Source organism: Lissotriton helveticus, chromosome 3_1 (genome assembly GCF_964261635.1).
Source record: "Lissotriton helveticus chromosome 3_1, aLisHel1.1, whole genome shotgun sequence".
In the NCBI taxonomy this organism is placed as follows: domain Eukaryota; kingdom Metazoa; phylum Chordata; class Amphibia; order Caudata; family Salamandridae; genus Lissotriton; species Lissotriton helveticus.
This window is the reverse complement of record NC_136061.1, coordinates 1,035,980,242-1,036,007,011: the sequence shown is the minus strand read 5'-3', so window position 1 is coordinate 1,036,007,011 and position 26,770 is coordinate 1,035,980,242. Positions and strand designations below refer to the sequence as shown.

The 26,770-nt window shown below is 45.8% G+C and overlaps 1 protein-coding gene across 3 annotated transcripts in view; it reads left to right on the top strand.

Annotated features, from left to right (window-relative positions):
- The window catches only part of HAT1 (histone acetyltransferase 1), a 326,654-nt gene that overhangs the window by 220,565 nt on the left and 79,319 nt on the right, over positions 1 to 26,770 (top strand). For all 3 annotated transcript variants that reach the window (XM_078681568.1, XM_078681567.1, XM_078681566.1), the window contains exons 5-8: positions 5,290 to 5,469; positions 5,787 to 5,908; positions 6,414 to 6,518; positions 6,892 to 6,998. In XM_078681568.1, coding sequence (XP_078537694.1) covers positions 5,290 to 5,469; positions 5,787 to 5,908; positions 6,414 to 6,518; positions 6,892 to 6,998 — 514 coding nt within the window. The remainder of the gene's footprint in view (positions 1 to 5,289; positions 5,470 to 5,786; positions 5,909 to 6,413; positions 6,519 to 6,891; positions 6,999 to 26,770) is intronic.

Sequence of the window (26,770 nt, the reverse complement as noted above, 5' to 3'; positions counted from 1 at the left end):
CCACACCCAGACTGTGCATGCCAGAGTGTCCAACTGTGGTCGCACCCGGTTGGCATGGCTGTATGGAACTGTCTGAAGTGGGCACGGGGTAGCGTGGTCAGCCTTGGGAGCCGTATGAGGCTGGAATTGTATAGGGTGTAGCCAAAAATGCGCGGTGTGCCTGGGCACTAAAGAAGTAGATGTCCATGTTTGGTGCCCCCCCTACTCAAAAGGGAGCATCAGTATTTCCCTCTATACTCAAGGCTATTTGCCAGCCTAAGCCAGCGAAGCCAGGTGGGATCAGAGTTGTTTTTTTAAACCAACCAGTAAAAGGAGAGGTGGATTAGTAAAGAGGTATAGAAACTTGGGAAGTATTATATTAAGGCTCCGTTTTCAGTTTTTACAGATCAATACAAATAGAAAAAAATTTGTTTTTTGTCTGCATTTATTTTTAAAAGTGGATAAATACAGAAAATTATGCTTCTTTTAAGTGACTCTCTGTGCTGACTTTCATGAATTATAGGCCAGAAGCTGAGCAGTTGGACCGCATGGGAAATAAAGAAATACACAATAAAAATGTCTTGAAAGAAGAGCATATGTCAACAGTATTGACCAATGGATGTATTTTTATGTAATATTTGACAGCTTAAATAGCTAAAACACGACAGGCATCAAAGTATGAGTGCGCGTCTATCAGTTAAATATGGAAATGTACAGTTTTTCAACTTCATTTATACGCAAAACACAAAATAAATATGGATAAATCCAAATAAAATGGGCCAACAATAAATATGGATAAATCCAGACGGAAATGTTAAAATAAAAAAAAACATAAAACTGGGAGCCCTAGTTATAATTTTGCAGTGGTCATACTACTGGTTAAGGATAGTGGTAGTTGCAACCAAGCGGTCACACTGGCCTCAATTTTCCCTTCACAGTTCTTCCATGTTCTGGCTGAGCCACACCCCTACATATCATAGAGGGTCCTGGGTCCATGTCAGTGGGACATTGGGAGTGAAAGTCTGCCTGATGTCCAATTGATAATAATGCCTGCCGTGCCGTCGAAGCGGGAGGGTTCCAGGTTGTCTGATGGATGTCTGACATATAAGGTGATCTCCTCTGGATACATGGAAACTAGTATCTGCCTGGGTCAAAAGGCGAGGTTGCGTTGCGAGTGGTGTTGACGCAAGTGTCTCCATCGCAATAGCAAATAGGATAGGCGACAGCGGGCACCCTTTACATGTACCATGGGCTATCATGAAAGGGGCTGAGATTGAGCCATTGATCCACAAGCGTGCGTCAGGCAAGTTGTAAAGCAAACAGATCAGGTGTATGAATTTGCGACGGTCTCCCAGGCGTTCAAGAAGTTGGAAGAAATAGGGCCATTCGAGCGAATTAAACACCTTGGAGGTGTCCGGGAATGCAGCAGCAGTCCGAAGGTTGGGGTCGATCATGTGAAGGAGGCCAAAAATGTGTGCAGGTTATGAGTCGTGGATCTACCCGGCACAAAGAAAAATTGGTCCGAACTTCCATCTTAGAGGGAAGGTGGAAGAGGCTCGAGGCACTGAGTTTTGCCAGGATTTTGTTGTCGATCTTTATCATAGAGAGGGGTCTATGAGACTCGCAGCGCTTGGGGTTTTTGTCAGGTTTCAGGTCGGTCACTATGAGGGCCTCTCATAGGAAGGGAAGACACCAGTCCGCACAGACTCCTCATATATATCAAGGTGTGGGGCCAGCGGGGGCATGAATTACTTATAGAAGGAGGCTGTGAGGCCATCAAGGCCCGGAGCTTTATCTCCAGGAAATCCTGCGATGACCTGAACAATACTGTGAATGGCTCGTTTAAGAAAAGGCAGTGGCCCTCCTCTAGTCAGAAGAGCTACACCGAGTCCAGGTATGAAGTCTAGTCAGGGTGGGAGGAAACCTGGGAGGTGGAGTACAAATTAACAAGGAAGTTAACCCTGGTCCGTTGAACTACATGGCTTTCAACCTGTATGTTTTGACAGTTGTCTATCAGTTCAACTATATAATCTCTCTCCCATGGCTTACGCAGTAGCCCAGCCAGGGGTCCTGCCAGCCCTTTTATCCTGCCCATATCGCCTGGCGCGTGCCTCCCTCCTCAGGTAATGCGTCTCTCAGAGAGCCTAGGACTCCAAATGAATGCAACCAGCTCCCCTTCGCCTGAAGCAAAGTACCGGAGCTCTAGAGCACGAATGTCTGCCTCCAAACGAGTCAGCACTGCCTGAATTGTCCTCGGTGCCCCAGCCTGTTTAGGCTGAATAGATGGGAAGTCCACTGATAGTGCATTAAGTTTGAAGTAAGAAATAAATAATCACCTCTCTGATCTCACTCCGAAACACCTGGTCGCGCCGCGCACCAGTGGGAGTCTCCAAGAAGATGCACACTGGGTCACGTCAGGCAAGCGCATCTCCAGGAGTATGGTGGCGTGGTCAGACCGCGTTTGCGGGAGATGCTTGACATTGATGGTCCAGGAAACCACGTCCCTTGTGGTCAGCCAAAAGTTGATCCTAGAGCAAGAATTGTGAGTGGATGTAATGCATGTCCCCTCGGAACTGTAGGTGATGAACACGGCAGACATCTGTAAGGCTATTGTCTGCAATAATTGTGTGTAGTTGCGCAGCAGACTGCTGGGGGTGCGGGTGGCGTGTCTCGCTAGATCTATCGGCAGCGGCGTCCAATACCACATTGAAGTCCCAGCCCCATAGTACAGTCCCTGGGCCCATGGTACCCACTAAATGCCAGATCTCCACAAAGAATCCGTAATCATCCAAGTTTGGGCCATACAAAGACACCAATATCAGCAAACGTCCCTGTAGTATCCCGGCTGTGATAACTTATTGCCCTTGTGAGGCATGCTGTATTGAGGTATGGCATACAAGCTCCGCCCATTTCCCTGCCCATATTTTTAATTGTCTCCTGTCTTCTCTAAATTGTTGTTTTTCATTTGTGAATAGGCTTAGTAGTCCCTCCTTAGTGCCGCCTTGTCTGCATTTGTAACCTCCCATAATGATTGGACCTTTTACTTGTCCTGTTACACGGTCTGCTTTATAAGTCGGTGAGCACTATTTTGTTGAATGAATAATGCGGGACAGTGGCGGCTGCTCCTTGTATTTGCATTGTGCCCACACAGCACTCGCAAGACAATGGCAGATGCTTCTTGTATGGAGCACTATGCGCGCTTTAACTTTAACCCCTCCGCTGCGCTGAACGTTCCGCGCTGGTGCGGAACATTCTATTACGAAGGCGGGGCCGCGACGTTCAGCGGACGTGCGCAGCACTACCGAGGTAGTGCACGTGACGTCCGCTGAACGTGTGCAGCATTAAAGGGGTTAAAAGTGTGTTTTTTTCTTTCTAACTAATGCTGGGCGCAGTTCCCGCTTCAGGGTCACCACACTCTCTCTGTAATGCAATAGGTCTTGTATTTTCCAAACTTTGACCTATTGGTTTTGGAAATGACAATGCCTTTTATTATGCAGGTTTTTTAAACACATAAAGAAGACATTGTCATTTACAATGCCAATAGCTGAAAATCTCGCAATTGCGAGACCTATTGCTTTGCAAATTCTTGTTTTGAGTTGTGGACTGGAAGAGCAGTTTCTATAATTCTGAATGTGCGTGTACTTCAAAGCCCCGGTTTCCAACAGTGTATGTTTGACATTGCCGTATCAATCAACATCTATGCTTGTGCCAGCCATTAAATGGTTGTATTTTTGCGCACTGTTTTTAGCTAGCACTGAGTAGCTGGTGGGTTTCAGGAATACACTAATGGGGAATGACCAATGGTTTCATTTGACTTCGCTGAGATATCTGTATATGATTCTTGATATTCTGGAAAACGCCTGGGTTTCAGGAAGGCTTTATAGCCAAACACCCTGTTATATTTTCTTTTTGTTTTGTAGTACAAAGATTGTTCATGCTGCATCCTGGTTTTGAAATGTTGACTCTGTGGCAGTGTTGTGCCTCCACCTAACTGTGTTACGACTCTATTTTAGGATAGATGGCAACTTCTGTAAATGTTGGTGGTGTGGAAGCAATTGGAATAAACTGTTTAGTTAAACGACACTCGTGGTCTCGAACCTAAAAATGCAACTGAAAGCCGCCGAGGGCCTTCTATTCTTGTGCAGGTGCATTGCTGCTAGTCGGCGGACGGCGGCTGAAAGGACAGGCATTAACAGCATGCTGTATTAGGCTTTTGTCGTGAATTTTGTCCTAAGCATCTTAATTTCCCTGTTGAATGCTAAGTAGCAAGGGGCTTGGTTTAGAACTAATACCCATCATGCGTGTAAACGGTGTGAAAGAGCTTCTTAGTAAGTTAACACAAAGTGTTCTTGTGTGAGTCCTTGTGGAAATGGATACAATACAAACATTACAGCTGAACTCACGACAAACTAAAACCTGGGTTCATTGTTCAGTTCAAAAAAAGCCCCTTTCAGGAGACGGCAAGCTCGTTTTGTTCCATGTAGTGCCGGGCTTTTGGGGGCTGCATTGAGAGCCGCGTTTTGTTAAGTTGAGACCAATTCATTAAGTTTTTATTGCCTGGTGAGAAGAAGTAATACGTTATTGTGAGACCTCATCAAATATTCATGGTTAAAGATAAGTAGCAAATGTATTCAATCAAGTGGTCGTCCTGGGGTCTGAAAGGAATATGAAGTCTGCTCAGCTGACAGCCCGAACAGGCCCCGTGCTTGTTTAACAAGCTTAATCCCAGTCCGGTGTATGAATTGGGTGACAGGATTTCCTCTTCCTTTATGTGTAAGCGTGCACCAGGGCAGGCGAGTTATAATTCAGATGCGTATGGTTCTGATGCTCTACAAAGGGCTTATGTTTCCATTCTTTTTGTGTTGGCCGTTTGTAACATCCAGACATTTACCCATTACTGCGCTCTGTGCCGGCCACTTACAGGGTTCCCCTCGAGGCTGGCTGGCGGGTCTGCACCTGTCCTCTTAAGCAGGGGAGGTTCAGTGCTTCTGCTGGGGACGTGATGGCTCAGATGAAGGAGTCACCATAGCATGCGCATTTGGGAGAACTGGAACTTCTTGCACCCCATCGCCTGCATTAAAGGCTGTCTAGTGATATAACAAAGCAAATAATTCTCAGCCCACTGCTACTGTAAGATGTGATCTCTGGTTACAATGGATCTTGAACAAACCTTCTTGGTTATCTTGTCAGGGTCTGGCCTTTTGTAGCAACCTGCCAGACCATACTATGTGTATTCAGCAAAATCTAACTTATCACACCAAAACTGTCTTTTCATGTTGGAGCTCTTATTGGTATTTTTTTTCCCTATAGGCAGATGATATTGAAGGCAAAATTCGAGACATAGTTCCCGCTGGCTTTTGCTCCAACACAGATGATTTCATTTCTTTGCTGGAGAAAGAAGTTAATTTCCGGCCCTTTGGAACCATTCTTCACACGTATTCTGTCCATAATGAGGAAGCGGGAGAAGATATTACCTATCAGATTTGCAAGGTAAAACACATAAACAGAATAATTGGAAAGTATGGCAAAGACAGTGCAATTTGCCGAGGGGGATATTTTGCAGATGCTGTGATTTCCTTTCCTTGTGTTTGGTTTGGGGTTGCCTTTTGTTCTGTGATGTGGTCCTGCTGTGGGAGACGAAATAAATATATTGGTGTTAAAAGCGCATTGTTCCTGCTATCTGCCGGCACAGAGCGTTTAACTGCAGAATTGATGGGAGGCACTTGCCTGCTGGAGAGCCTCCCAAGTGTGCCCTTCAGACGTCTCGGTGATGAGTTTCACCTGACTTTTCGTGGCTTTTTCCCTAGGCTGACATGACCTGTTCAGGCTTTCAAGAATACCATGAAAGGCTTCAGACTTTCTTGATGTGGTTCATTGAGTCAGCGAGCTTTATTGACGTGGATGATGAAAAATGGGACTACTTTCTAGTGTAAGTACAGTTCTAAAGCAAAAGTAGACCTTATTACCTCCACAATGTCTACATTTTAATTGTAGCTGGCCAATTATTTAGCATAGGATAATGATATTTTTTTTCTCAGGGACTAAAGGCCATTGTTGAGCAGGCTCAGAGTTTGTCTTCATTATGCCTTGGAAGACCTTCAGAATAGGGCTGAATTAAACGCTGTTGTCTGCTCGAACCCTGAATGTAGGCTTAAACAGTGAAATGAGCCTGGCCTGTGTTTTCTTTTACTCGCCACCCATTCATCTCTACAATAGGCAAGTGCACTGAAGTGATGTAAAGAGGCCCGATGTATCCAAGTTGCTGCGCACCAATTAAGTGAATTGTACATTCAGAGCATAGCAGGTGTACCCATTGGGTCCTCGCAGAGTAGCTTGCTGACACTGAAAATCCACCCAGAGAATGGAAAAGAAAATGGACACTGCATGGGAGCGCGACTGTAATTGACCTGCTTGGCTTTCTGTTTTATCTGCAGATTTGAGAAGTATAATAAGGACGGAGCGACGCTCTTTGCGACCGTCGGCTACATGACAGTCTATAATTACTACGTGTACCCAGACAAAACCCGGCCACGTGTAAGGTAATTGGCAGCCTCGCACGTGCCTTTTCTTTTATTCGCCAAGCGAGCGGCCGAAGTTCACGATTCTCTTTCTAGCACTGTTGAATTGTTCAAAGACTCGTCATGAATTTGCAAGTTATGCCCCTCCACTCACCCCACCGTTTTCCAAAAGCTTTGTTAAAGACTAAATAGTTTTTACTTTTGTGTTCATTATTCAGAACCAGTTTATTTTATGAGATGGAATAGCAGTTTAGTCCCTTTTATTGGAAGCATTAACTGGCAAAGTGAACCAGAGTTGATAATTGTCCAAGCGCAGTTTAAAAATGAATGAGCTGTAGTTTCTCAAAATATTGTTTGTTTCAAAAATAGACCTGATTTTCCTTGTTTATTGCAGCCAGACGCTGGTTTTACCCCCATTTCAAGGAGAAGGGCATGGAGCTCAACTTTTGGAAACCGTTCACAGATATTACATGTCCTGCTCGAACGTGCTTGATGTTACAGGTACTGTTTACTTGATTATTATGAGAAAGTACGTTTCGTGTTCTTTCTAAATCCTTAATAGGATTTCTTATGTGATGTCAAATAAAAAGAAGCCCGGTTGTTGGAGAGCAGGAATTCATGGTGCTGACACTCTAAAACCTGCACCTTTTTCCAAAATGATATATACATTACACGCGATTAGTATTGGCTCACTTAAAATATATTTTCCCATATTCACAAACATTAAAGACCTTCCTCCTTTAAGTAATGAACTCTACTATGATACCTGGGTTTGAGGATGCTTTTCTGTGGCTAATACATTTGGATCGGTCTGTCTATCTCATTGTTCGAACCCCTCGGAGTAGTTTAACTAGTTGAGCTTGCAATTGCTTTACATCCTCTTAAGACACACCACGCTACTGAATGAACAGAGGCTACAGCTCTGACTACTGGAAACGTACATTTGGAGATCAAGTTCTCTCTGCTCCTACGCTGTTTATTATTCAACGTCTGATAAATCTCTTGACTATCAATTCCACTTTGAATGTGTCGCCCCAATGCCTGTTATTTATGCAAATACAGATGTACAGTGATGACTCCGACCTACTCAGTATAGTAATGGAGCATGATCCTGAGATCGTACATTCATTCATTCATTCATTCATTCATTTATTTATAAAGTGTGAACTAGAAACCAAAGTGCCTCTTGGCATCGCATTACAAAATAAAGAATAAGATCAAAACCATACAAGATGTAAACAACCAGATCATGGAGAAACAGGACCTCAAGAAAGGCGACTCGTTGTTAAACGGGGCACTCTGAGCTGCTTACCTGAAAACTCTAGATCTTCCCTAATGTCAGGGAGTAGCGTTTTGTTGTTTGAGCTCAAGGTTGTGAAACACTGTTCTTTTAAAAAAAAAATTTTTTTTATCTTGTATGCCCTGGCGACTGCCAGCAGCCTATACAATGAGATAACAGGGAATACCTGTGATTTTCAGTGGCGGGCAGTGCTATCAATTCAGGGTACTTCAATTTGACCTTATTTCGGCAGCCCAGATCCTTCCAAGGTGCCTCCTACCCGTGGCTGCCTTCCTCTGCAGGCAAGGTCACAAAGTATACTTGGACGACTGGCTCATCAAAGTTCCACCAAAGGCAGATATTTGTACCTCCACAGCTGCTTTCATCAGCCTGTTCTGAGGACGTGGACTGACCCTGAACACCAATAAATCCTCCATTGATCCTGTGACAAGATTTCAAACTCGACACTCAAATGGGAAGGCTTTTCCCTCAATGGTGTTCACAATTTCAGGCTATGTCAAAGGCATTTTGATCCAAGCAAACGGTGACAATAGAGATATTTAAATCCTTCTTAGGTCTCATGAGGTCCTGCTTGTATGTCAGCAGATAAACCAGGTTCCGCATGGACATAACCCAGGGCTTGCTCTCAAGATCAATTATTTATCTCATGTGGCCATCCAGGAAGAGGCTTCCCGGTGTCAAAACAAGACATCTCACATTTGTCTGCCTACCTGCTTTACCTTCGGTCACAATAAGGCACAGTTGATATATGCTTTACGATTCCTACTATATGCCCTCCATTTCATTTATTTCGCATTTGTGTACACATTTCTCATTTATAAATGTGTGCTTCATTTAGTATTATTTACACGCTTATTGCAATCGGAAACTAAAATGGAATGTGGTCAAGTGTGAAGAGGAGAAACTCAAATGTATTAATGAGTTAGTATCTTCTGAAACCTGTAACCTTACGGGAGTGGTTCAAGCAGTAGCAAACCCCCCCGGATTTAACCTGCAATCCTCCTATAAAGATCTAATAGCTAAATTAGGTGGCTTTTTGTGCAAAAGGTCCCGGGAGAACCCCATGTTAAATCACAAACTACCCAAAAGTAATCCTTGGTTCACGGCAAACTGTAGGACAAAAAGGAAAGCTATTACTCTAGCGATAAAAAGTAAGGACCCCGTAGCAGTCCGAATGGCTAGAAAGGAGTATCGTAGCAGTATAATTTCAGCCAAAAAGGATTGGGAGGAGGAGCATTGGCAGCAGCTAAAGACTGCAGCCAGTGGCAAAAATTCGATTATTTTTTGGAAACTGATCAATGCTCTTGATAGAAGGGGGGCAGAGCCAATTTTAAATCATATAACAGAACACCAATGGTTTTCCCACTTTTTAAATCTATATTGTGAGGTTAGTCTTAATGGCACAATAACATCTCCAGTTATTGAACTCCAAAGTAAGAACGGCACAAAGCAAAGCCCCTCGGAAGGCCAATTCACCCAGCTAGAAGTGCAGGACGCCATTTCTAAAATTTTACCGGGGAAGGCGGCCGGCCCAGATGGGCTTCCAGGAGATTTACTATAATAATAATAATAATCCACATTTGTAAAGCGCACAATCACCCGTAAGGGTCTCTAGGCGCTGGGGGCCGTCAGGAAGATTAAGCGAGCTATTGCCCAGAGTCACATGGTGCTGGGCTAACCTGCCGCCGGAGCCGGGGATCGAACCCTGATCCCCAGATTCCAGCGTCAGTCGCCCTGGCCGCGGCGCCACACCTCTCCCTCAATTGCACGACCCTAAATTATGGGCAGATTTTATAGCGTGTTTGATGAATCTTATTCAGCAGGGCCACCCTGTTCCCGAATCCTGGAAAGGAGCAGAAGTCATCACTATATTCAAGAAAGGCAATAGAGAGGACCCTGCCAACTACAGACCAATAAGTTTAATAGATACTATCCAAAAGGTAGTTGGCAGGGTCATAATAAATCGTACAGAATCATGGCTTATGGATGAGGATATTTTATCTCACTTCCAGGCGGGGTTCAGGCGCAATGTCGGTGCAATGGACCAGGTCTTTCGATTCTGTGCAGTCTATTGGAAGTCTGTGGCAATCGCCAAAGGTAGTTTATATCTGGCTTTCATAGACCTCAAAACAGCATTTGATGTTATTCCTCGCGCCAAGCTTTGGTCGGTCCTTTTTGATATGGGTTTCCCCAGTTACTTGCTGCAACTCATTATTAAACTTCATGAAGGGAACTATGCAAGGATCCGTTGGGGAAGCCAGGGCCAACTGACAGGGAGGATTCCGGTCAATAGAGGAGTGAGGCAGGGATGTGTGATGGCCCCCACTCTGTTTTCTCTTTTTATAAATGGGGTGGTGGACCATCTGAGGGAGGACCCTGCGGATGCCCCAGTCCTTGCCGGTGAGAAAACACCAACACTCCTCTTTGCAGACGATACCCTCCTGTTATCTAAAACCCCTATGGGTTTGCAAAGGCTACTCAATCGCTTTTGCGCCTTCTGTCAAGACCGAGGTTTGACGGTCAACACCACCAAAACCAAGTTGATGGTGTTGTCCGCCAATAAAAAGAACAGAAGGTTAACCTCTCTCTCAATGGCACCCCCCTGGAGGTAGTGGCTGAATTTGACTACCTCGGAGTGAGGCTTAGCAACGACATGAGCTGGAACCCCCATATATCCAAAATGGTTTGGAACCTTAAAAAGTCATCTGGAGCGATACTAAAGAACCAGCGCCATTCCATCAGTAGACCTGTAGCTCCCGTTTTGGCAGTCTACGGGGGAAAGGCGCTACCTTCGGCAGTATATGGCTCTGAACTTTGGGGCGCTGAGAATATTAAAGCATTGGTAGTGGCCGAAAATAAGTTTATAAGAGACATAGTTTCGCTACCTTCTTCGACCCCCTTGAAACCATTATTCCTTGACATGGGCCAAAAATCTATTTCTGATTTGGTTCAAATTCGCCCCTTGTTATTTTGGGTACGCCTCAGAACGACCCCTGAATTATCTAGTTATGCACTAGTACTAGAAGAGCTTCTTAGTTTGAATACAGCGAACAAAATAAAATGGCTTAACAATTTAAAGAAGTTGGTTGTATCTATAGGACTGGGTGAGTCCTGGGCCTCCCAATCCCCCCCTCCGAAACAAATTGTTAAAAAACTTTATTGGGACTGGGTTGAGGCAAAGGATCTAAAGAATTCGAAATGGGGGTCTTTGACGAATAACTTCCTTGAACACAAGCCCCTCAGGAAGCTAGAGTCATTTCTAGATTTTATCCAGATTCCCCGTGACAGAACCTTGTTCCTTAAACTAAGATACGGAACCCTCCCCCTCAATACTTTTAAGGAAGGGTGGAAAGATAGGAGGGAGGCCGACTTGAAATGTCCATGTTGCCCGTGTCCGAAAGAATCACTTGGCCATTTTCTGTTTGCTTGTACTTCATATAAACAAGTTAGATCTAAATGGTTAAAACCTGTTTGCAGGGAGCTTGGAGTAAGGGACTATAGATCAGCCCTGCGTATTATTCTAACTAACGCCTCTACTATGTTTATTGTCTGCGGGGTCGCCAAATATGTGTCATGCGCGTGGCTCACCAGATCCAAACTGTTACCTAATGGGTAATTCGTACTATCTGTAAATGCTCGTTTCAGTGATGTCCTTTTGTTATCCGCTCTATTAATGATATTTTAATCATGGATCTGTAATGCTTGTAATACTGTTTTAGGTACTTTTGTATGTGTGATTGTTCGTACTTTTATGAAATTTTTTCGAATAAAGTATTACAACAACTATTTACACGCTTATCATATATTGTTAGGTTGCTAGTAGTGCTACGAAGTTTGAGCTCTGGTTCCCACTACGAGAGTGGAAAGCTCAGCAGTTCAGCTCATTGGTTGAAGTGCAGGTTGTTTCAAATGAGATAACGTGCTTCTAATAAACAGTGTTGTTGACGATTATGGCAATTTTGACACTGGTTGCTCCTATTTAAAGTTGCCATGGATTTCCAACCTGACGACTGGGACTGATTCAAGAATTTGAATATATAAAAAAATACTGATTCTGGAGTTGCAGATAAGTAATTTCTTACAGGTGTAAAGTCTGTTCAGTATGTTCCAGTGATAACTGCTGACTGCCTGTAGTTTTGTTACTACAGGGTACTTTACAAGTAACTCTAAATGTATCAGTTTATGCCTCAGATTCTAGGTCCTCAAAATCTGAAAAGAGAATTCGGCTACTGTAGTTAGCAAACAAACCCTGTTTAAAATGAGTACACACAGAGGCTCGTTCTTATTTGAAGCAAACTTGCCTAACCGCCTTCGGTGTTTGCTTTGTGATATCTGAGAAGGACTCAACTTGAGACACCCATTTGGGAATAGCATTTGTACTTCTGTAAAGTACGTAACTGTTGTAGTTTACTGTAAGCTCATGAGGAGGTGTTCTGTTAAACTGAAAACAGATTATGCCCATCCACGAAAGATCTGCATCTACAATACACACTTAATGAATTGAAATGCTACTTGATCTCTGGGTTTGCAAATATGAGCGAGTAAAGTATGACAGGAACATTTATTTGAAAAAGTAAAACGAAATAATTTTAAGAACTGAGATTGACCCGTACCCTCAAATGGTACCGATTTACTGTTATTCTATGAATTACGTTTTTGTTTGATTTATTTTTGTAATGATTGGGCCCTTTTGTGTGTTGGAGTTTAATGTTTATTTGTTAGACATTGTATAATATTCAGTGTGGTTTATTTTTGACAATGATTGTTCAGTGATTTGTCTAATGAATTGCTTGATATGTTTAGCAAACTAATGTAAACTGTGATAAAAATATTTATTTTTTTAATGGACATCAGCCTGACACAAGTGAATAACTGTCAATTGCCTCGTTTTTTAGATAGTAATTGATCTTTCGTCGACTGGGGGGACCTATTTTTTAAAATGTTCACAGGCCCTCTTGTGACTTTTAAATGACTGCACCGCTTCATTTTTAGTGAGATGTCCTTTTAAACCGGTCTGAAAGGAACAGTTAGTTATAGATTCCTTACCTTAGAATTACCCTCAGGTGTCAGACTGGATCTGGAAAGTTTTTCATCAGCAGTACCCCTACGCGTCGAAAGGTGGCATCTGTCGGCTCCGCGTTTGTCGTTGATGTCGTGGTCGCCGGGATGACGTCACAGTAGCTACTTAGACGCCTCCCTCGCGCGCTGACATCAGTTCTTTCTTTTTCTGCGCCAGCCAGCGCAGATCCGGAAAGCGTGGTATCTCCAGTCACATTGCTAATATTCGGCCTGTTAAAATCCAGGATTTTGTTCACATGCAGCATACTTGATTTCTCGTCTAGTTCTAGAAGTAAAAATCTTGTAACAAACCACAATCTGAGTAATTAGGCACCACAATGCTTGAACACTCAACTGAGATCGACAACATGAAAGGCACATTGCTCTATAGAAATAATCTTTAGTTGAGATGCGCAAGAATCGGAGGAATTACGAAAAGTGCTTGAGGTACTTGGTGGTTTGAAAAAACCTTAGCGGTGGGACTGTAAGAGTGAACTTAGTCTATAAGATGGAAACCCTGCAAACAAACTATAAATTACAGATGCTGGTTGGAGAGTTACTCTTTGCACACCCCACTTAGGATGTATACTTTCACATCTTACTGTGTGCATGACAAAGGAAACTGGACTCTCACTTGGAAATCTACACTGCCGGTTCACTTTTCTTGCTCTAAGATAATGCACTTTTTAGCTTTGGCTTTACCTTTCCGCTGACTAGTTCATGTCAGCAGGTTAAAGGTAGATAGAGAAATACGCACCGCTCGAAGATATCATCACATTAAAGGGCAGCTCGTCATGCTCTTACAAACACCACTTTCATGCTGCACTTAATAACACTTCATCTGTGTATAGTAACATTGTTTTGGTTGCGAGAGATGTTCACTGTATAGGAATACAAGTTTTCTAAGGTCAAAGTCTTATTGCATTCACCGCTGCAGGTTCAAGCCGCTTCATATGCAACATAACCTAGACAGTGTAAATAGTCCTCGGGACTCATGGAGGAAGTTGGTCACAGTCAACATAAGGAGTTTGTCGGTATGATGGATAAACATAAAGGGATACTTTCTCAGCAAAGCATATCAGGCAAGGTAACCGTAATCCGTGCCTCCAAGTTTGAGTGGTGGGCACATCTGCACCCCTCAATAGTGAAAGGTGTATGGGACAAGAAACAAAAAAGGTGCATTGTCTAAGAGTTGATGGAGCCAACGGCGCATCCTCCAATTATCCAATCCTTACCTGAGGAACAAACAAGTAAATAGCTTTATGGGCAACAATACTACAGTGTATTGTGTCAGGACGTTAAGAGAATGTCAACTCTGTCCATGTAAGCTCACGAGCTGCAGAGACAGGCACTCCCACATAACTGTCCTTCTAGCAGCAAGTTTTATTCGAGGAACAAGCGCTGTGATTGCAGATGCTCTGAACTGGGAATGTCACACCTGTCACAAATGTATTTAGGACCAGATTCAAATACATTGTTTTCATTGCTTTTGATTGCTCCAGTTTACCCTTCTCATCACAAGATGCAAAGGGAATGCCAAGAGCTTGCTTCCAGGTTTTAATACCAAGGAGAAGCATTTTCAAAGTTATTTGGGTATCTCACAAAAATCAAGAACTTCCTCAGCCAGGTGAAAAGCACCTCCAACTGCTCACTTTAGATCAGTTACAATTTCCCAATGAGCAGCGGGGGAGTTGGCATCCCTGGGTTGGCATGAAGCAACGGAAACAGCAACCCAATGATGGTACTGTTACATTTTTGTTTATAATACATTGAATCAATTTGTTAAAATCCATAATTCATGTTACCCTATGGCCAAAATGACACTAATGTGCCTAACATTTAAACTATCTTCCACAATCAAATGCCTGTTATACACTCCTAATTAATCACCCCACCTTTGCCCGTCTTATAAACACTCCTTCTAGAGACTTCTAATCGCGGATTCCTCACCTTTTGACTGCTTCCCTACGCATCAGATTGGATCCAGAAACCTTTGAGTAGTACCTCTGCACACCGTCAGGCACTGTGAGGCTTCGCACTGACACAGTTCTGCTCCAGAAATGACGTGCGGAGCCAATATAGGTGCCACTCACACTATCAGAATTTGTCTTTTCGCACTACTGGACACTGATCCAGAGCTACCTCTAGTCTCTTTCGAGACCGGTTTACTTCAAAATTATACAGTGTGCAAGAGAAATGCCACCAAATACTACAGTGTATTGGGTACCCAGCCATTTTGTGGATGATGCGTTGTCACACACCCACCCCAAGATCAGGGACAACAAACCCTTTAGCGTGCCCTTGATGGAGCATGGCCACCCAGTTGGAGGTAGGATCCAGCTATTTTTACTAAGTTGGCAGGCCATCACAGTGGACAGGTGAGTCCTGCAAATCGTCTGGAAGGGGTATGCCCTGCCCTCCCTGGCTGCACCTTTCACTGTCCTTGAAAGGCCTGATATAAGGGCCATCTGTTCGCGCTTACAGGAGGAAGTGCAAGCCCTTTTGGCCAAAGGCGCCATCAAAAGGGTGCCTGCATCAGAAGTGGGTTGTGATGGTTACTTCCTGGTGCCAAGGACTGACCGAGGCCTCCATCCTACTTGAGACCTGCACCCTCTCAAAGCCTCAGGAAGGATACATTTTAAGATGATCCCCCCCCCTATATAGGGCTTGTCTGCCCTCGGCCCTGGAGACTTGAGAATAATAGTGTTGGACCTACAGGACGTTTGTTTTCACATCCTATCCTGCAGGCCTTCAGATGCTATCTGCAGCTTATGGTGGGACAGGATCATTTTCAGTTCACTGTAATCTCCTTTGATCTAACCAGCACACCTTGGTGTTCACAAAAGGGATGGTGGTGCAGGCAGCACATCTTCAAATGTCAGGGGTACCAGTCATCACCTTCCATGACTACTGGCTACTGAAGGCGGGCTCCCCCCAGGCAGTCGTCGCCTACTTCCAGACTACGACAAACCTCCTGACCTATTTGGGGCGCACTAGCAACGTGCCGAAGTCACGCCTGGCTCCTTCTTAAACACTTCTTTTCATTGGCACTGTTCTGAACAAGGTCCGGTTTCATGTATTTCCACCAAAAAGGAGAGTCCAGGATATTCAGGCTATGAGCCCAATCTTTCAGCCTCGCTCCTGGATTTTATTGAGGTCCACTTTGCGGCTGCTCAGACTGATGGCCTTCTGCATCCTTCTGGTGAATTACCCCTGGTGGCATTTGCGAGTTCTGCAGTGGGATCTGAAGTCTGGGGGCTCAACATCAAGGGGATCTCTCCTATCATATCCAGATCTCGAGTGAGACTGCAAAAGACCTGCATTGGTGGTTGCCAGGAGGTGTCGCGCTTCAGTAAATGGCTGGACCATCATGGAATTCTCCTGGTGGTGAACCACTTGTTGGGATCTTGGAACTCCAGGACAGATGAACTTAGCCATCGGCGCCTAGCAGACCAGAAGTGGCAATAACACCCGGAAGTGATGCAAGTTCTCTTCCACTCATGGAGAGAAGCTTGGTCCGATCTCTGCTCAATGCCAGCAGTCCTCAGTGTTGGAGTTCCCAAGGCATCTCTGTCTTACTCCCTCTCAGGGACGCGTTCCGCCTACAGTGGGACTCGGGACTTCTGTATGCCTTCTCACCAGGACCTCTTCTTCCCTGAGTTCGGAAGAACATCAGGAACGATGGGCCAGAGTCATCCTAGTGGGCTCGGATTGGGCACAGAGTATGGTGTCCAGAGCTCATGAACATGAGCATCTGCCCCTCCAGGAAGATCCCAGAGGAGTGTGAGATTTGTCAGGGCTTCTCTGGCAGGACCCTGAAGGACAGACAGAAGATCAGGCTTCAGGGACTCGAGGAAAGAAGGCTGAAGGCGCAAGGTGGGTCTGGAGGGGCTTCTGCCCGTGCTGAGGCCTCTGGGGGGCTCCACAGGGGCAGGAAGACCAGCAAGCGTGCCCACTCTCCGTCTGGGTCTATTGCACCGACCACGACGTCGAGAGGAATGACTACGGTCTGTTCCCCGTCTCCCCAGGGCTCTGGGGCGAAGCGCCGTCGACGCTCGACGTCGAGGGAATTGCACAGACCGCCGTCAAAGTCTCCTGTGACGATTTCGTCGTCTGACTCGACGTCGAAGGGCCCAGCGTCGGCGCTCGCCGTCGAAGCGACACCGCCGCTCGCCGTCGGCGAAAAGGAGAAGATCGTCGTCGAGGAGTGGACCGCCGTCGAGGCGGAAGAGGTCGCCGTCGAGGCGGAAGAGGTCGCCGTCGAGGCAGACGCGGTCGCCGCCGAGACGGACGAGGTCGCCGTCGAGGCGCAAGAGGTCATCGTCGAGGCGGTTGAGATCGCCGTCGAGGCACGAGAGATCGCCGTTGAGGCGGACAAAGTCGAAGTCGAGGCATGGAAGACGGTCGACGCCGAGGAAGAGACGCTCGACGTCGAGGGGCCGACGCTCGCCGTCTGGTCGCCTGATGCCATGGGAGGCTCGCCAACGTCCCAGGCTGGAGGTGGATCACCGGGCTCGGTGTATTCCGAGGTGTATACGCCTTCGCAAGTTACGCCTCCTCCTCCATTGCCGAGGGGTCTCCCTCCGAGGGCTCCTACCCCTCATCCTTTGCCTCCGCTTTCGCAACCCGTACCTCGACCTCAGGTGCCAGAGAGGCCGCCCCCGGTTCCTCCGAGGTCGGTTTCATTACCCAGGCTTCCGACCCCTCCCAAAGGGACTCCTAAGCCGCAGGCCCCGGTCAAACCTAAGACGCCCGCTCCAGTGGAACCGGCGGATCGTCCGAGGCCTAGAAAGTCGAGATCACGCTCCGGACGGAGAGGAAGATCAAGGAGTCGGCGCAGATCCTCCACTAGATCTCGGCATCGCCATAGGAGGCGGGGATCCAGGTCCCGCACGGACTCCTCCAGGACACGATCCTATTCGCCGACCTTGTCGGATTCCCCGGGGACAAGGGTGTCTCCGGTGGACGACATCAGCATGTTCCAGGAGGTTCTCCTGAGGGGGGCGACGAAGTTGGGCATCACGGAGACGGCTCCTACACCTACGACGTCCGTGATATTTGAGACATTTCACAAGAAGCATTTGTCTCGCCCCCTGCTACCATTAGTGCCAGGTTTGGTGGAACCTGCGGAGGAGCTGTTCCTTACGCCAGCGGTGGTGAAGGCCGCTCCCTCCCGACTTCTGAAGAAGTACAGGGCCCCGGATTCGGACCCGGCTTTCCTGCGAATGGATCCAGTACCCGACTCCGTTATAGTGACGGCGGCCAGGAAGTTACACTCTACCTCCCCGTCCTCCACCGTGCCGCCTGACAAGGAAAGCCGATGGATCGACTCGGCTGGGAGGAAGGCTTGTGGGACTGCTTCCACGACCATGAAAGCCTCCAGCGATTTGGCTTGGCTGGGGCGGTACGACCGTGCCCTGTGGGATTCCCTGCAACAGTTCACGGAACTTCTGCCACGAGACAAGAGGGAGGACTTCCTAGAGATCCTTAAGGAAGGGATGCTGGTTTCAAACCAGGTCATCAGCGCGGCTGCGGATATCTCTTTTGGCGGCCCATGGTTATTGTCATGGGATCAACCAGCGACGTCATGCTTGGCTCAGGCTCACGTCACTCAAGCCGGAGGCCCAGCAGCGGGTGGCCAATCTACCGTTTTCAGGAGAAACACTGTTCGGTAAACATGCCGATGATAAGATGGCCCGCATGAAGGCGGAGGCAGAGACCCTGACTGCGGTGGGCTTGGAGAAGCCCAAAGAAAAGAAGCCCTACCGACCGTTCCAGAGACGGTTCGGTGCGCAGGGCAGAGGGCGAGGACAGTCTTCGGGACAGCAGCAGCAACAGCAGCAGCAGTTCCGGAGACCCTTCCAGAAGCGCCAGAAGGGTAGAGGTGGACAGCAACCCTCTACAGCTAACAAAGGCCCGGCCGGGTCTCGACCCTGAGCGGTTACTTCCCCTTCATGCGTTACCCGCTCCGGTGGGGGGAAGCATTCAATTTTTTCTGGCAGAGTGGAGAAAAATTACTCGGGACAAGTGGGTGCTGAATATTGTTTGCAATGGATACAGTCTTCGGTTCACCAGCCCTCCTCCATCGATTCCTCCGGTCAGTTCGCACTATCAACTGCGCGAGCTCCAGGCGGAGGCCGATATCCTGTTAAGGAAAAGGGCGATAGAAGACGTACCTCTGTCTCAAAGAGGAAGAGGTCTGTACTCCCGGTTCTTTATGGTCCGCAAGAAGGACAAGAACGAGTTCAGGCTCATTCTGGACTTGCGACAGGCAAACAAGTGGATTCGCAGAGAAAAGTTTCGCATGCTGTCGTTGCATCAGATTTATCCTCAGTTGCAACAGGGAGACTGTTTATGTGCAATAGACCTACAGGATGCGTACTTCCATGTGCCCATTGCACGCAAACACAGGAAGTTCCTGCGATTTCAAGTCGGCACCAATCACTATCAGTACACAGTACTTCCATTCGGGCTGAAGTCTGCGCCCAGAACTTTCTCGAAGTGCATGGCAGTGGTAGCGGCACACCTGAGGAAGAACAAGGTGTTTGTCTACCCGTACCTGGACGATTGGTTGATCAAGGCCTCCTCCTTCTCGGAAGCTCAAGCGCACTTCCAGAAGACGTGCGTTCTATTGAACAAGCTGGGGTTGCACATCAACATGTCCAAGTCTGTCCCGACTCCAGTCCAGTGCATTCAGTACTTGGGAGCCACCATCGATACGATGTCAGCAAGCGTGTCTCCTTCGGAGGAGCGATGATTATCACTCCTTCGGAAGGCTCAGGCTCTTATGACCACCCCACCTACAACAGTGAGGAAGGTGTCTTCTCTACTGGGATCGATGGCCTCTTGTATCTTCCTGACGCCACATGCACGGCTGCACATGAGACCGCTGCAGGAGTGCTTGGAGGATCAGTGGGACCAGAGGAGAGGATCTTGGGACGACTAGATACGACTGTCTCTGCATGCTCTTCAGTCTCTGAAGTGGTGGTGTTCAGAGGAGAATATCCTCAGAGGGGTTCCCTTCCACAAGGATATTCCCACTCAGACTATCGTGATGGATGCTTCTCTCCAGGGCTGGGGAGCGCACTCCGGAGACTTACAGATTCAAGGAACGTGGTCCCCGACGGAGTCCACGTACCACATCAATTTCCTGGAACTCAGAGCTGTTCACTTGGCACTGAAGGCCTTTCACCCGTCCTTCCAGACCAACTCTCTGCTTGTACAGACGGACAATACGACCACGATGTATTACCTCAACAAGCAGGGGGGTTCGAGATCACGCACCCTGTCGCAGGAGGCGCAGGCGATCTGGCACTGGCTTCTGGCCCGAGGACTGACGATAACGGCCACCCATCTGCCAGGTGTGCAGAATGTTCAGGCAGACGCACTGAGCAGACTTATTCAGGAAAACCACGAATGGGTCATAAACGACGAAGTACTAGGAGAAGTTTTTGCAAGGTGGGGAACTCCAGACGTAGATCTGTTCGCCACCGCAGAAAACAGCAAATGCCGAGACTTCGCCTCCAGGTACTACCAGCCGGGGACGCTGGGGAATGCGTTATGGATCAACTGGTCGAACAGCTTTCTGTACGCTTTTCCACCCATTCCCCTGATTCCTACGGTTCTCATCAAGCTGTCCCAGTCCAGGGCGCGGATGATACTGATTGCCCCGGAATGTCCCAGGCAGTGGTGGTTCACGGACCTGCTTCACCGGTCTCTCCTTCCTCACATGAAGCTGCCGTGCAGGCCGGACCTTCTCACGAAGTTCGGGGGGCAGATGTTGCACCCCAATCTCTCGTCTTTGAGTTTGGCGGCATGGCTCCTGAGATAGTGCAATATGGCCATCTTAATCTCCCAGAAGATTGCATGGACATACTGAAGGAGGCTAAGCGACCTTCCACTAGGACTTCCTATGCTTACAAGTGGAAGAGGTTTTGCATCTGGTGCAAGTCCAAGAACTATGACCCGACGACATGTAAGGAAGATGTCATCCTTCCATATCTTCTACATCTGGCGCAGTCTGGCCTTAATGTCCATTCCATTAAGGTCCATCTGGCTGCATTGACTGCCTACAGGAAATGCCCTTCACAGACTTCCTTCTTCCAAATCCCTGTGATCAAAGACTTTTTGGAAGGCTTGAAGAAAGTGTTCCCTCCTGTCAGGCTTCCTTCGCCTTCATGGGAATTGAATGTGGTGCTGTCCAGGTTGCTGAAGGAGCCTTTTGAACCTATTCATAAGGCTTCGTTGCAGCACCTGTCCTGGAAGGCGGCGTTCCTCGTGGCCATTACATCGGCCCGCAGGGTGAGTGAAATTCTGGCGTTGTGTTGCCAAGAACCTTATCCTGTATTTCATGCTGCTACGGTTGTTATGCGTACTCACCCTAAGTTTCTTCCCAAGGTTATTTCTGATTTTCATGTCAACCAGACTATAACTTTGCCTACGTTTTTTCAGTATTATTATATCCTTCATCTCCAGCGGAAAGGTCTTTACATTCCCTGGATGTTCGGAGGGTGTTGAAATTTTATCTGGATAAAACCAAAGATATTCGTAGGTCGGACCAATTGTTTATCAATTATGGATCAGTCAGGACAGGTCTTGCGACCTCTAAGCAGTCCATCTCGAGGTGGATTGTGTCCTGCATACAATTGTGTTACCAAAAGGGTAATAAGACCTTAGGGGGCAAACCTAAGGCTCATTCCACCAGGGGCAAAGCTGCCACGACGGCTTTGCTTCGTATTGTTCCCATTGCAGAAAACTGCAAGGCGGCCACTTGGAAGTCGGTCCATACCTTTGCTAAGCATTACTGCCTGGACACTGATGCCAGAGCAGACGCTCAGGTTGGGCAGGCTTCGCTGTGAAATCTGTTCGCACAATAGTGGTGTTATTTCTCGTTTCTCCACCGCCGCTTTGGTCTGGGGATGGGCTTGCCATTCTATTCACTAGATTATGACTATACACAGAGATCCCCTACTACAGAAGGAGTAGTTTCTGTCCTGTAACTCCAGTTCTGTAGTAGGGGTATCTCTGTTATAGTCATAAGCGCCCGCCCTCCTCCCCGGTGGAGAGATATTCATGTAAGGAATGCTACAGGTCTGGCGTGTTATGCCTTCAAAAAGAACTGAAAGTAAAAGGGACCTGCAGTGCATTCTGGGATACTGTGAAGTTCTGGAAAGTTCTCTTAAAGGCACAGTATCCTGTTCTGAGCCACATAATGGCAGCCTATGGGGCTTGTCTGTCCAGATCCTCCTCTCTATCATTCCAGGGGGTTTTTGCTGCTGAGGCAAGGGAAATCTGTACAGGCTTTGCTGTTTTGTGGATTTTTTTGGTGAAATTCTAGTTGAAGTACTGGACAGTGTAGCCTGTGTTATAGGCTGCATTATCTGTCTTTAATTCTCTCTTAAGTGTCTGTGCAGGTCTGCATTTTTCGACACTTTAAGAGATTATTTTTGATTGCTCCGGGGTCCACGCACATGGGCGGGACTATTCACTAGATTATGACTATAACAGAGATACCCCTACTACAGAACTGGAGTTACAGGACAGAAACTACTCCTTTTCTTCTCTGTCTTCGTTAATATCATGAGCAAAGAATAGTACAGCAAACTCTTCGATTCATTGTTCATGGTGAGGAAGCAGTAGGGACTGGTATCTGAGTAGACCTTTACGGTAATACGACATCCAAGGTGTGCATACATACAGCATGTGAACCCTTATGACCCAATTTTGTTGTCGTGCATAAGAAAGGTAAAAGAAAATAGTAGGTTCTTGAATTCCTTTCGTCGTAGCATGTGTGACTTTAGATACACATGCTGTGCATATTCTTGCCATCTAATCTTTGGCTCGAACATTGCAAATTGTTTATCTTCAAAGAGTCATTTTTTGAGTCACAAGGTCTTAGTGACTGACTCCTCCTTTATATGTAGATTGGCTTGGTCACCGACTCCATCAAGATCGTCCATGATAATTTTACCTGCAAGGTGGGAGATAGTGATTATAGCATTGAAGTCAAGACTGGTGTGCGACAGGGATGCATGATGTCAGCATTGCTCTTTAACCCTGTCATCTACTGGGTGATGCAACACAGACTATTAAGCCGAAGTCATCCAGTGAAACTTATTCTTTATACTGGAGGTCCTTGACTATGCAAATGACATCGCCTTTCTATCACACATACCAGAATACACTGGGAAAGACATCTCACCACCACACCTGACCACAGAAATTGGGAATAGCACAAAGAAGTCATGCCACACAACATCCCAACCCCTTCACCAATCAAGATGGATGAAGAGGACCTAGCCACGACTGAAGAGTTCACCTCATTCATTATTAACTTTATTTGGTTATTATAGAGAGACAAATAACCATAAAAGTACAGTTGAAAAAAAAAATCATAATATACAAAAGACAACAATCATTATACATCAGATAAAAATACCATCCATAAAAATGACAGATTAATTTCATGTTACAATAGATTTCCTAAATCTGTAAACTGCTTTTAAAAATACGGTGACAGAGGCAACAGTAAAAATATTGTCCAGCTTCTGAATAGCCCAAAATGCGGGGTAACATTGTCTTAATTCCATACCTGTTAACAATGGGACTATCCATCTTTTCCTAGGTATTGTAAAAATTGTGCAAAAGAACAAGATATGTATAGATGACTGGGTAGACAGATAGTCACAAGGACATTTACAGAGTGTCCTGGTCCAGTCGTTTACCTTAGGAAAACTTAAGTCTGTGAATAATGTTTAATCTAAAACGGGTTAATAAAAACCTTTCAAAGTCCGTCACGGAAAGCATAAAATAAGGCTCTATTTTATCAGTAGTCAATATAAGATGATGTGCCACTACAGTATCGGAGCACCGTGGCTCATGACGAGCTCAGCTCGTCATGAGCATGCAAGAGGCTAAAAACATTTTTACATATTGCAACCATCTTATTTTATAAGCCTTATCAGACCTAATAGCATCTTTTAAGACAGAACGATTAAAAGCACATTTATCGGTTGTCCAAACCCTGTGCCACAGGAGAACTGGTTGAATTTTAATGTTGTCTTCAATATACGGTAAACCAAGTTCAGCATGGCATGTGAATGTGGAAACACTAGATGGAACAGCTAAGAGGTACCTCAAGAAGATATTTTCTGCCAGCTGCAATGTGGTCACATTTGAGTACCCCCAAATGCCTGCACCATAAGTTGCAACTGCTACCCAGGTTGCCCTGTATATGGACAACAGTTCCCCGGGCGGCCTCCTACCCAACTTCCTACTGAAGTTGGTTAAGGCCATTAGGGACTTAGAAAACCGGAGCCTCCTAGTTTTTATAGCATTACACCATGAACCAGACTGATCGAACAATATCCCTAAATAAGGCAATGTAGGGATATTGTCCAAGGCCTTCAAATTAATACAAATGGACTTTTTCATTTTATTGGCCACAGGACCGCAGTTCATAGTAAAAGTTTTGGTGCAATTTATAGTCCGGTCCAGGCTAGTCATAAAAAGTGAAAAGGACGTTACTACCTTTTGCATAGCAATGGGCGTCCGAGCCATCAACACCGCATCGTCGGCGTAAAGGAGTGCAGGGACTGACCTTGTAGCTACCAGAGGCATGTCCCTGCACTCACTCAGTAAAGTTCTTTCTATGTCATTAATATATAATGTGAACAAGAAGGGGACAAGGACACAGCCTTGCCGCACCCCTCTTGCAATCGGAAACGCCCTGGTACAGTCTCCATTCTTTCCAAATCTGACCTTGGGCCCTAGCCCCTGAATAAAGTTGCCTGAGGAAAGAAACTCTGTGAACATCCACACCCACCTTTTCATATTCATCCACAACTTGGAGTGGGTAACACAGTCGAAGGCTGATATTAAATCAACAAAAATTCAAAACAGCATCCCTCCCTTAGCTTTGGTATATTTATCAAACAAAATGTGCAGATTTAGGCCTTGGTCTACAGCACCAAGACCATTCCGAAATCCATATTGGAGGTCGCTGATTACTGATTGCTCATCAGCCCATATCTGTAATCGGTCTAAAATCACATGCCCAATAATCTTAATTGAAGAATCAAATAACGATATTGGGCGTTAGCATTTAGGACTAGCCCTATCACCCTTTTTTAAATATGGGGACGAGAGTAGAATCGTACCAAGATGTTAATAATCCCCTCGAGCAACATGCATTGAATAGTTGCGTGAGCAATGGTCCCCATAATGCTACATTATTTTTGAAGAGGTCGACAGGGACGCCATCCGGGCCCGGTGCCTTTCCCCCCCCTGATGGATTTAATCGCTATATTAACTTCATTTAGAGTAAAGCCCATATCCATTTTCTGGAAGGGAAGTAGGGGCTCCTGTACTAGTGCCTCCTCTTCCAATTCCACAGCCTGGTTGGATAGAGATAGATTACTATACAACTGTACAAAGTGTGTTACCCATTCATCCTCTGAAATGGCAATCTCTAATCCTGCTTTTGTATTATCATTTAAAAAAAGGGGCATTAACTGCCTTCCAAAAGGCGGCGGTATCTTGGTTCATGGAAGCCTCATGCAGGGAGTTCAATGCGTCCTGTTTCATTTCATCCTTCCTTTTTTTAGTACCTTTTTATAGTTCCTTCTGAGGTCCCTAATACGATTCTGATCCTTGTCTGTAGTATTTAGGGCATGCTTAACCCCTACCGCGCTACCGCGTTTTCCCGCTGTGCGCTGAAAAAAAAAATGGCTTGTTTATGACAAAGCCAGCTCGTCATCCGCGTAGCGCAGGTAACGCCCATGACGAGCTGGCTTTGTCATCAGCACTGAAGAGGTTAAGGTTGGAGTAAGCCTTAGTACAAGCTGAGTTAAACCAGCCCTTAGTGTTAGCACCCTGGCTTTTAGTTTCCTTCAATAAAGATTTTCTAATATGCAGAGCTATAGATGTAAAGTTATTTATAATGGCAAGGTCAGTGGAATGCTCATTTAAACAGGTACTAAAATTGTTCTCACAATTCCTCACCAAATTATATAAAAAAAATCCTCGGGGATCAGTTTCGTCAATTTCAGAGCATATCCATTTTGTCTGTTTAAAGCAATGCTATGCGCAGACTGCCTAAAAGAGGAAATCCTTTTGAAATCTTGATTTGATATTAAAATATCAATGGTTATTGGGAAATGGTCACTGAGGGCAGTATCGAGTGTCTTAAAGTTCCTAACCGATGCAGCGTATCCGCAAGACATTAATATGTAATCAATTGTGGAGGAAATACCTCTGCCATTAAAAGTAGGACGAAAAGGGATCTCCGGTTGAAATAAATTATTCTCATACCCCATATCACATGAGAACATAATATCATTCAGAAGGTCCCCGCACGTAGTATGTACGAAGTGTGGAAAATTAGTATCCTTATCCAACGTTAACCTGCATGTCCCCGTCTCCCCTCTATTACATAAACAACAATTAAAATCCCCTCCCCAGATCGTGAAGACATTTTTGATTAGTCCACCAAGTAAACTTTTTATATTACAACTCAAGATTTTTAACACATCTTCCATCGCCTCCGGGGGGGACATTATTATAAAAAATTACGATAATCAGACATGAGAGTTTATCCACACATATTCTAACAATGTGAAAATAAATGTTTTTATGGACCATTTCAACTTTCAGACAATTTAGCTGGTTAGAGACGTAAGTGCAAAGGCCCCCTTTCGCTCTAGCATGTTTTACACTAATAGCTGGTGTGTGTAATGTTTTAAAACCACACAAATGGAGGGGTTCTATAGCCCAAGATTCTTCTATACACAGTATCTCATAGTTATTTACAAGATCCACCCACACATTATTAGGCACCTTTGTTTTTAGACCAGCTACGTTCCAAAACATAATCTGACATTTATTATCAGTGGCGCTACCACCCGACTGCCCATCA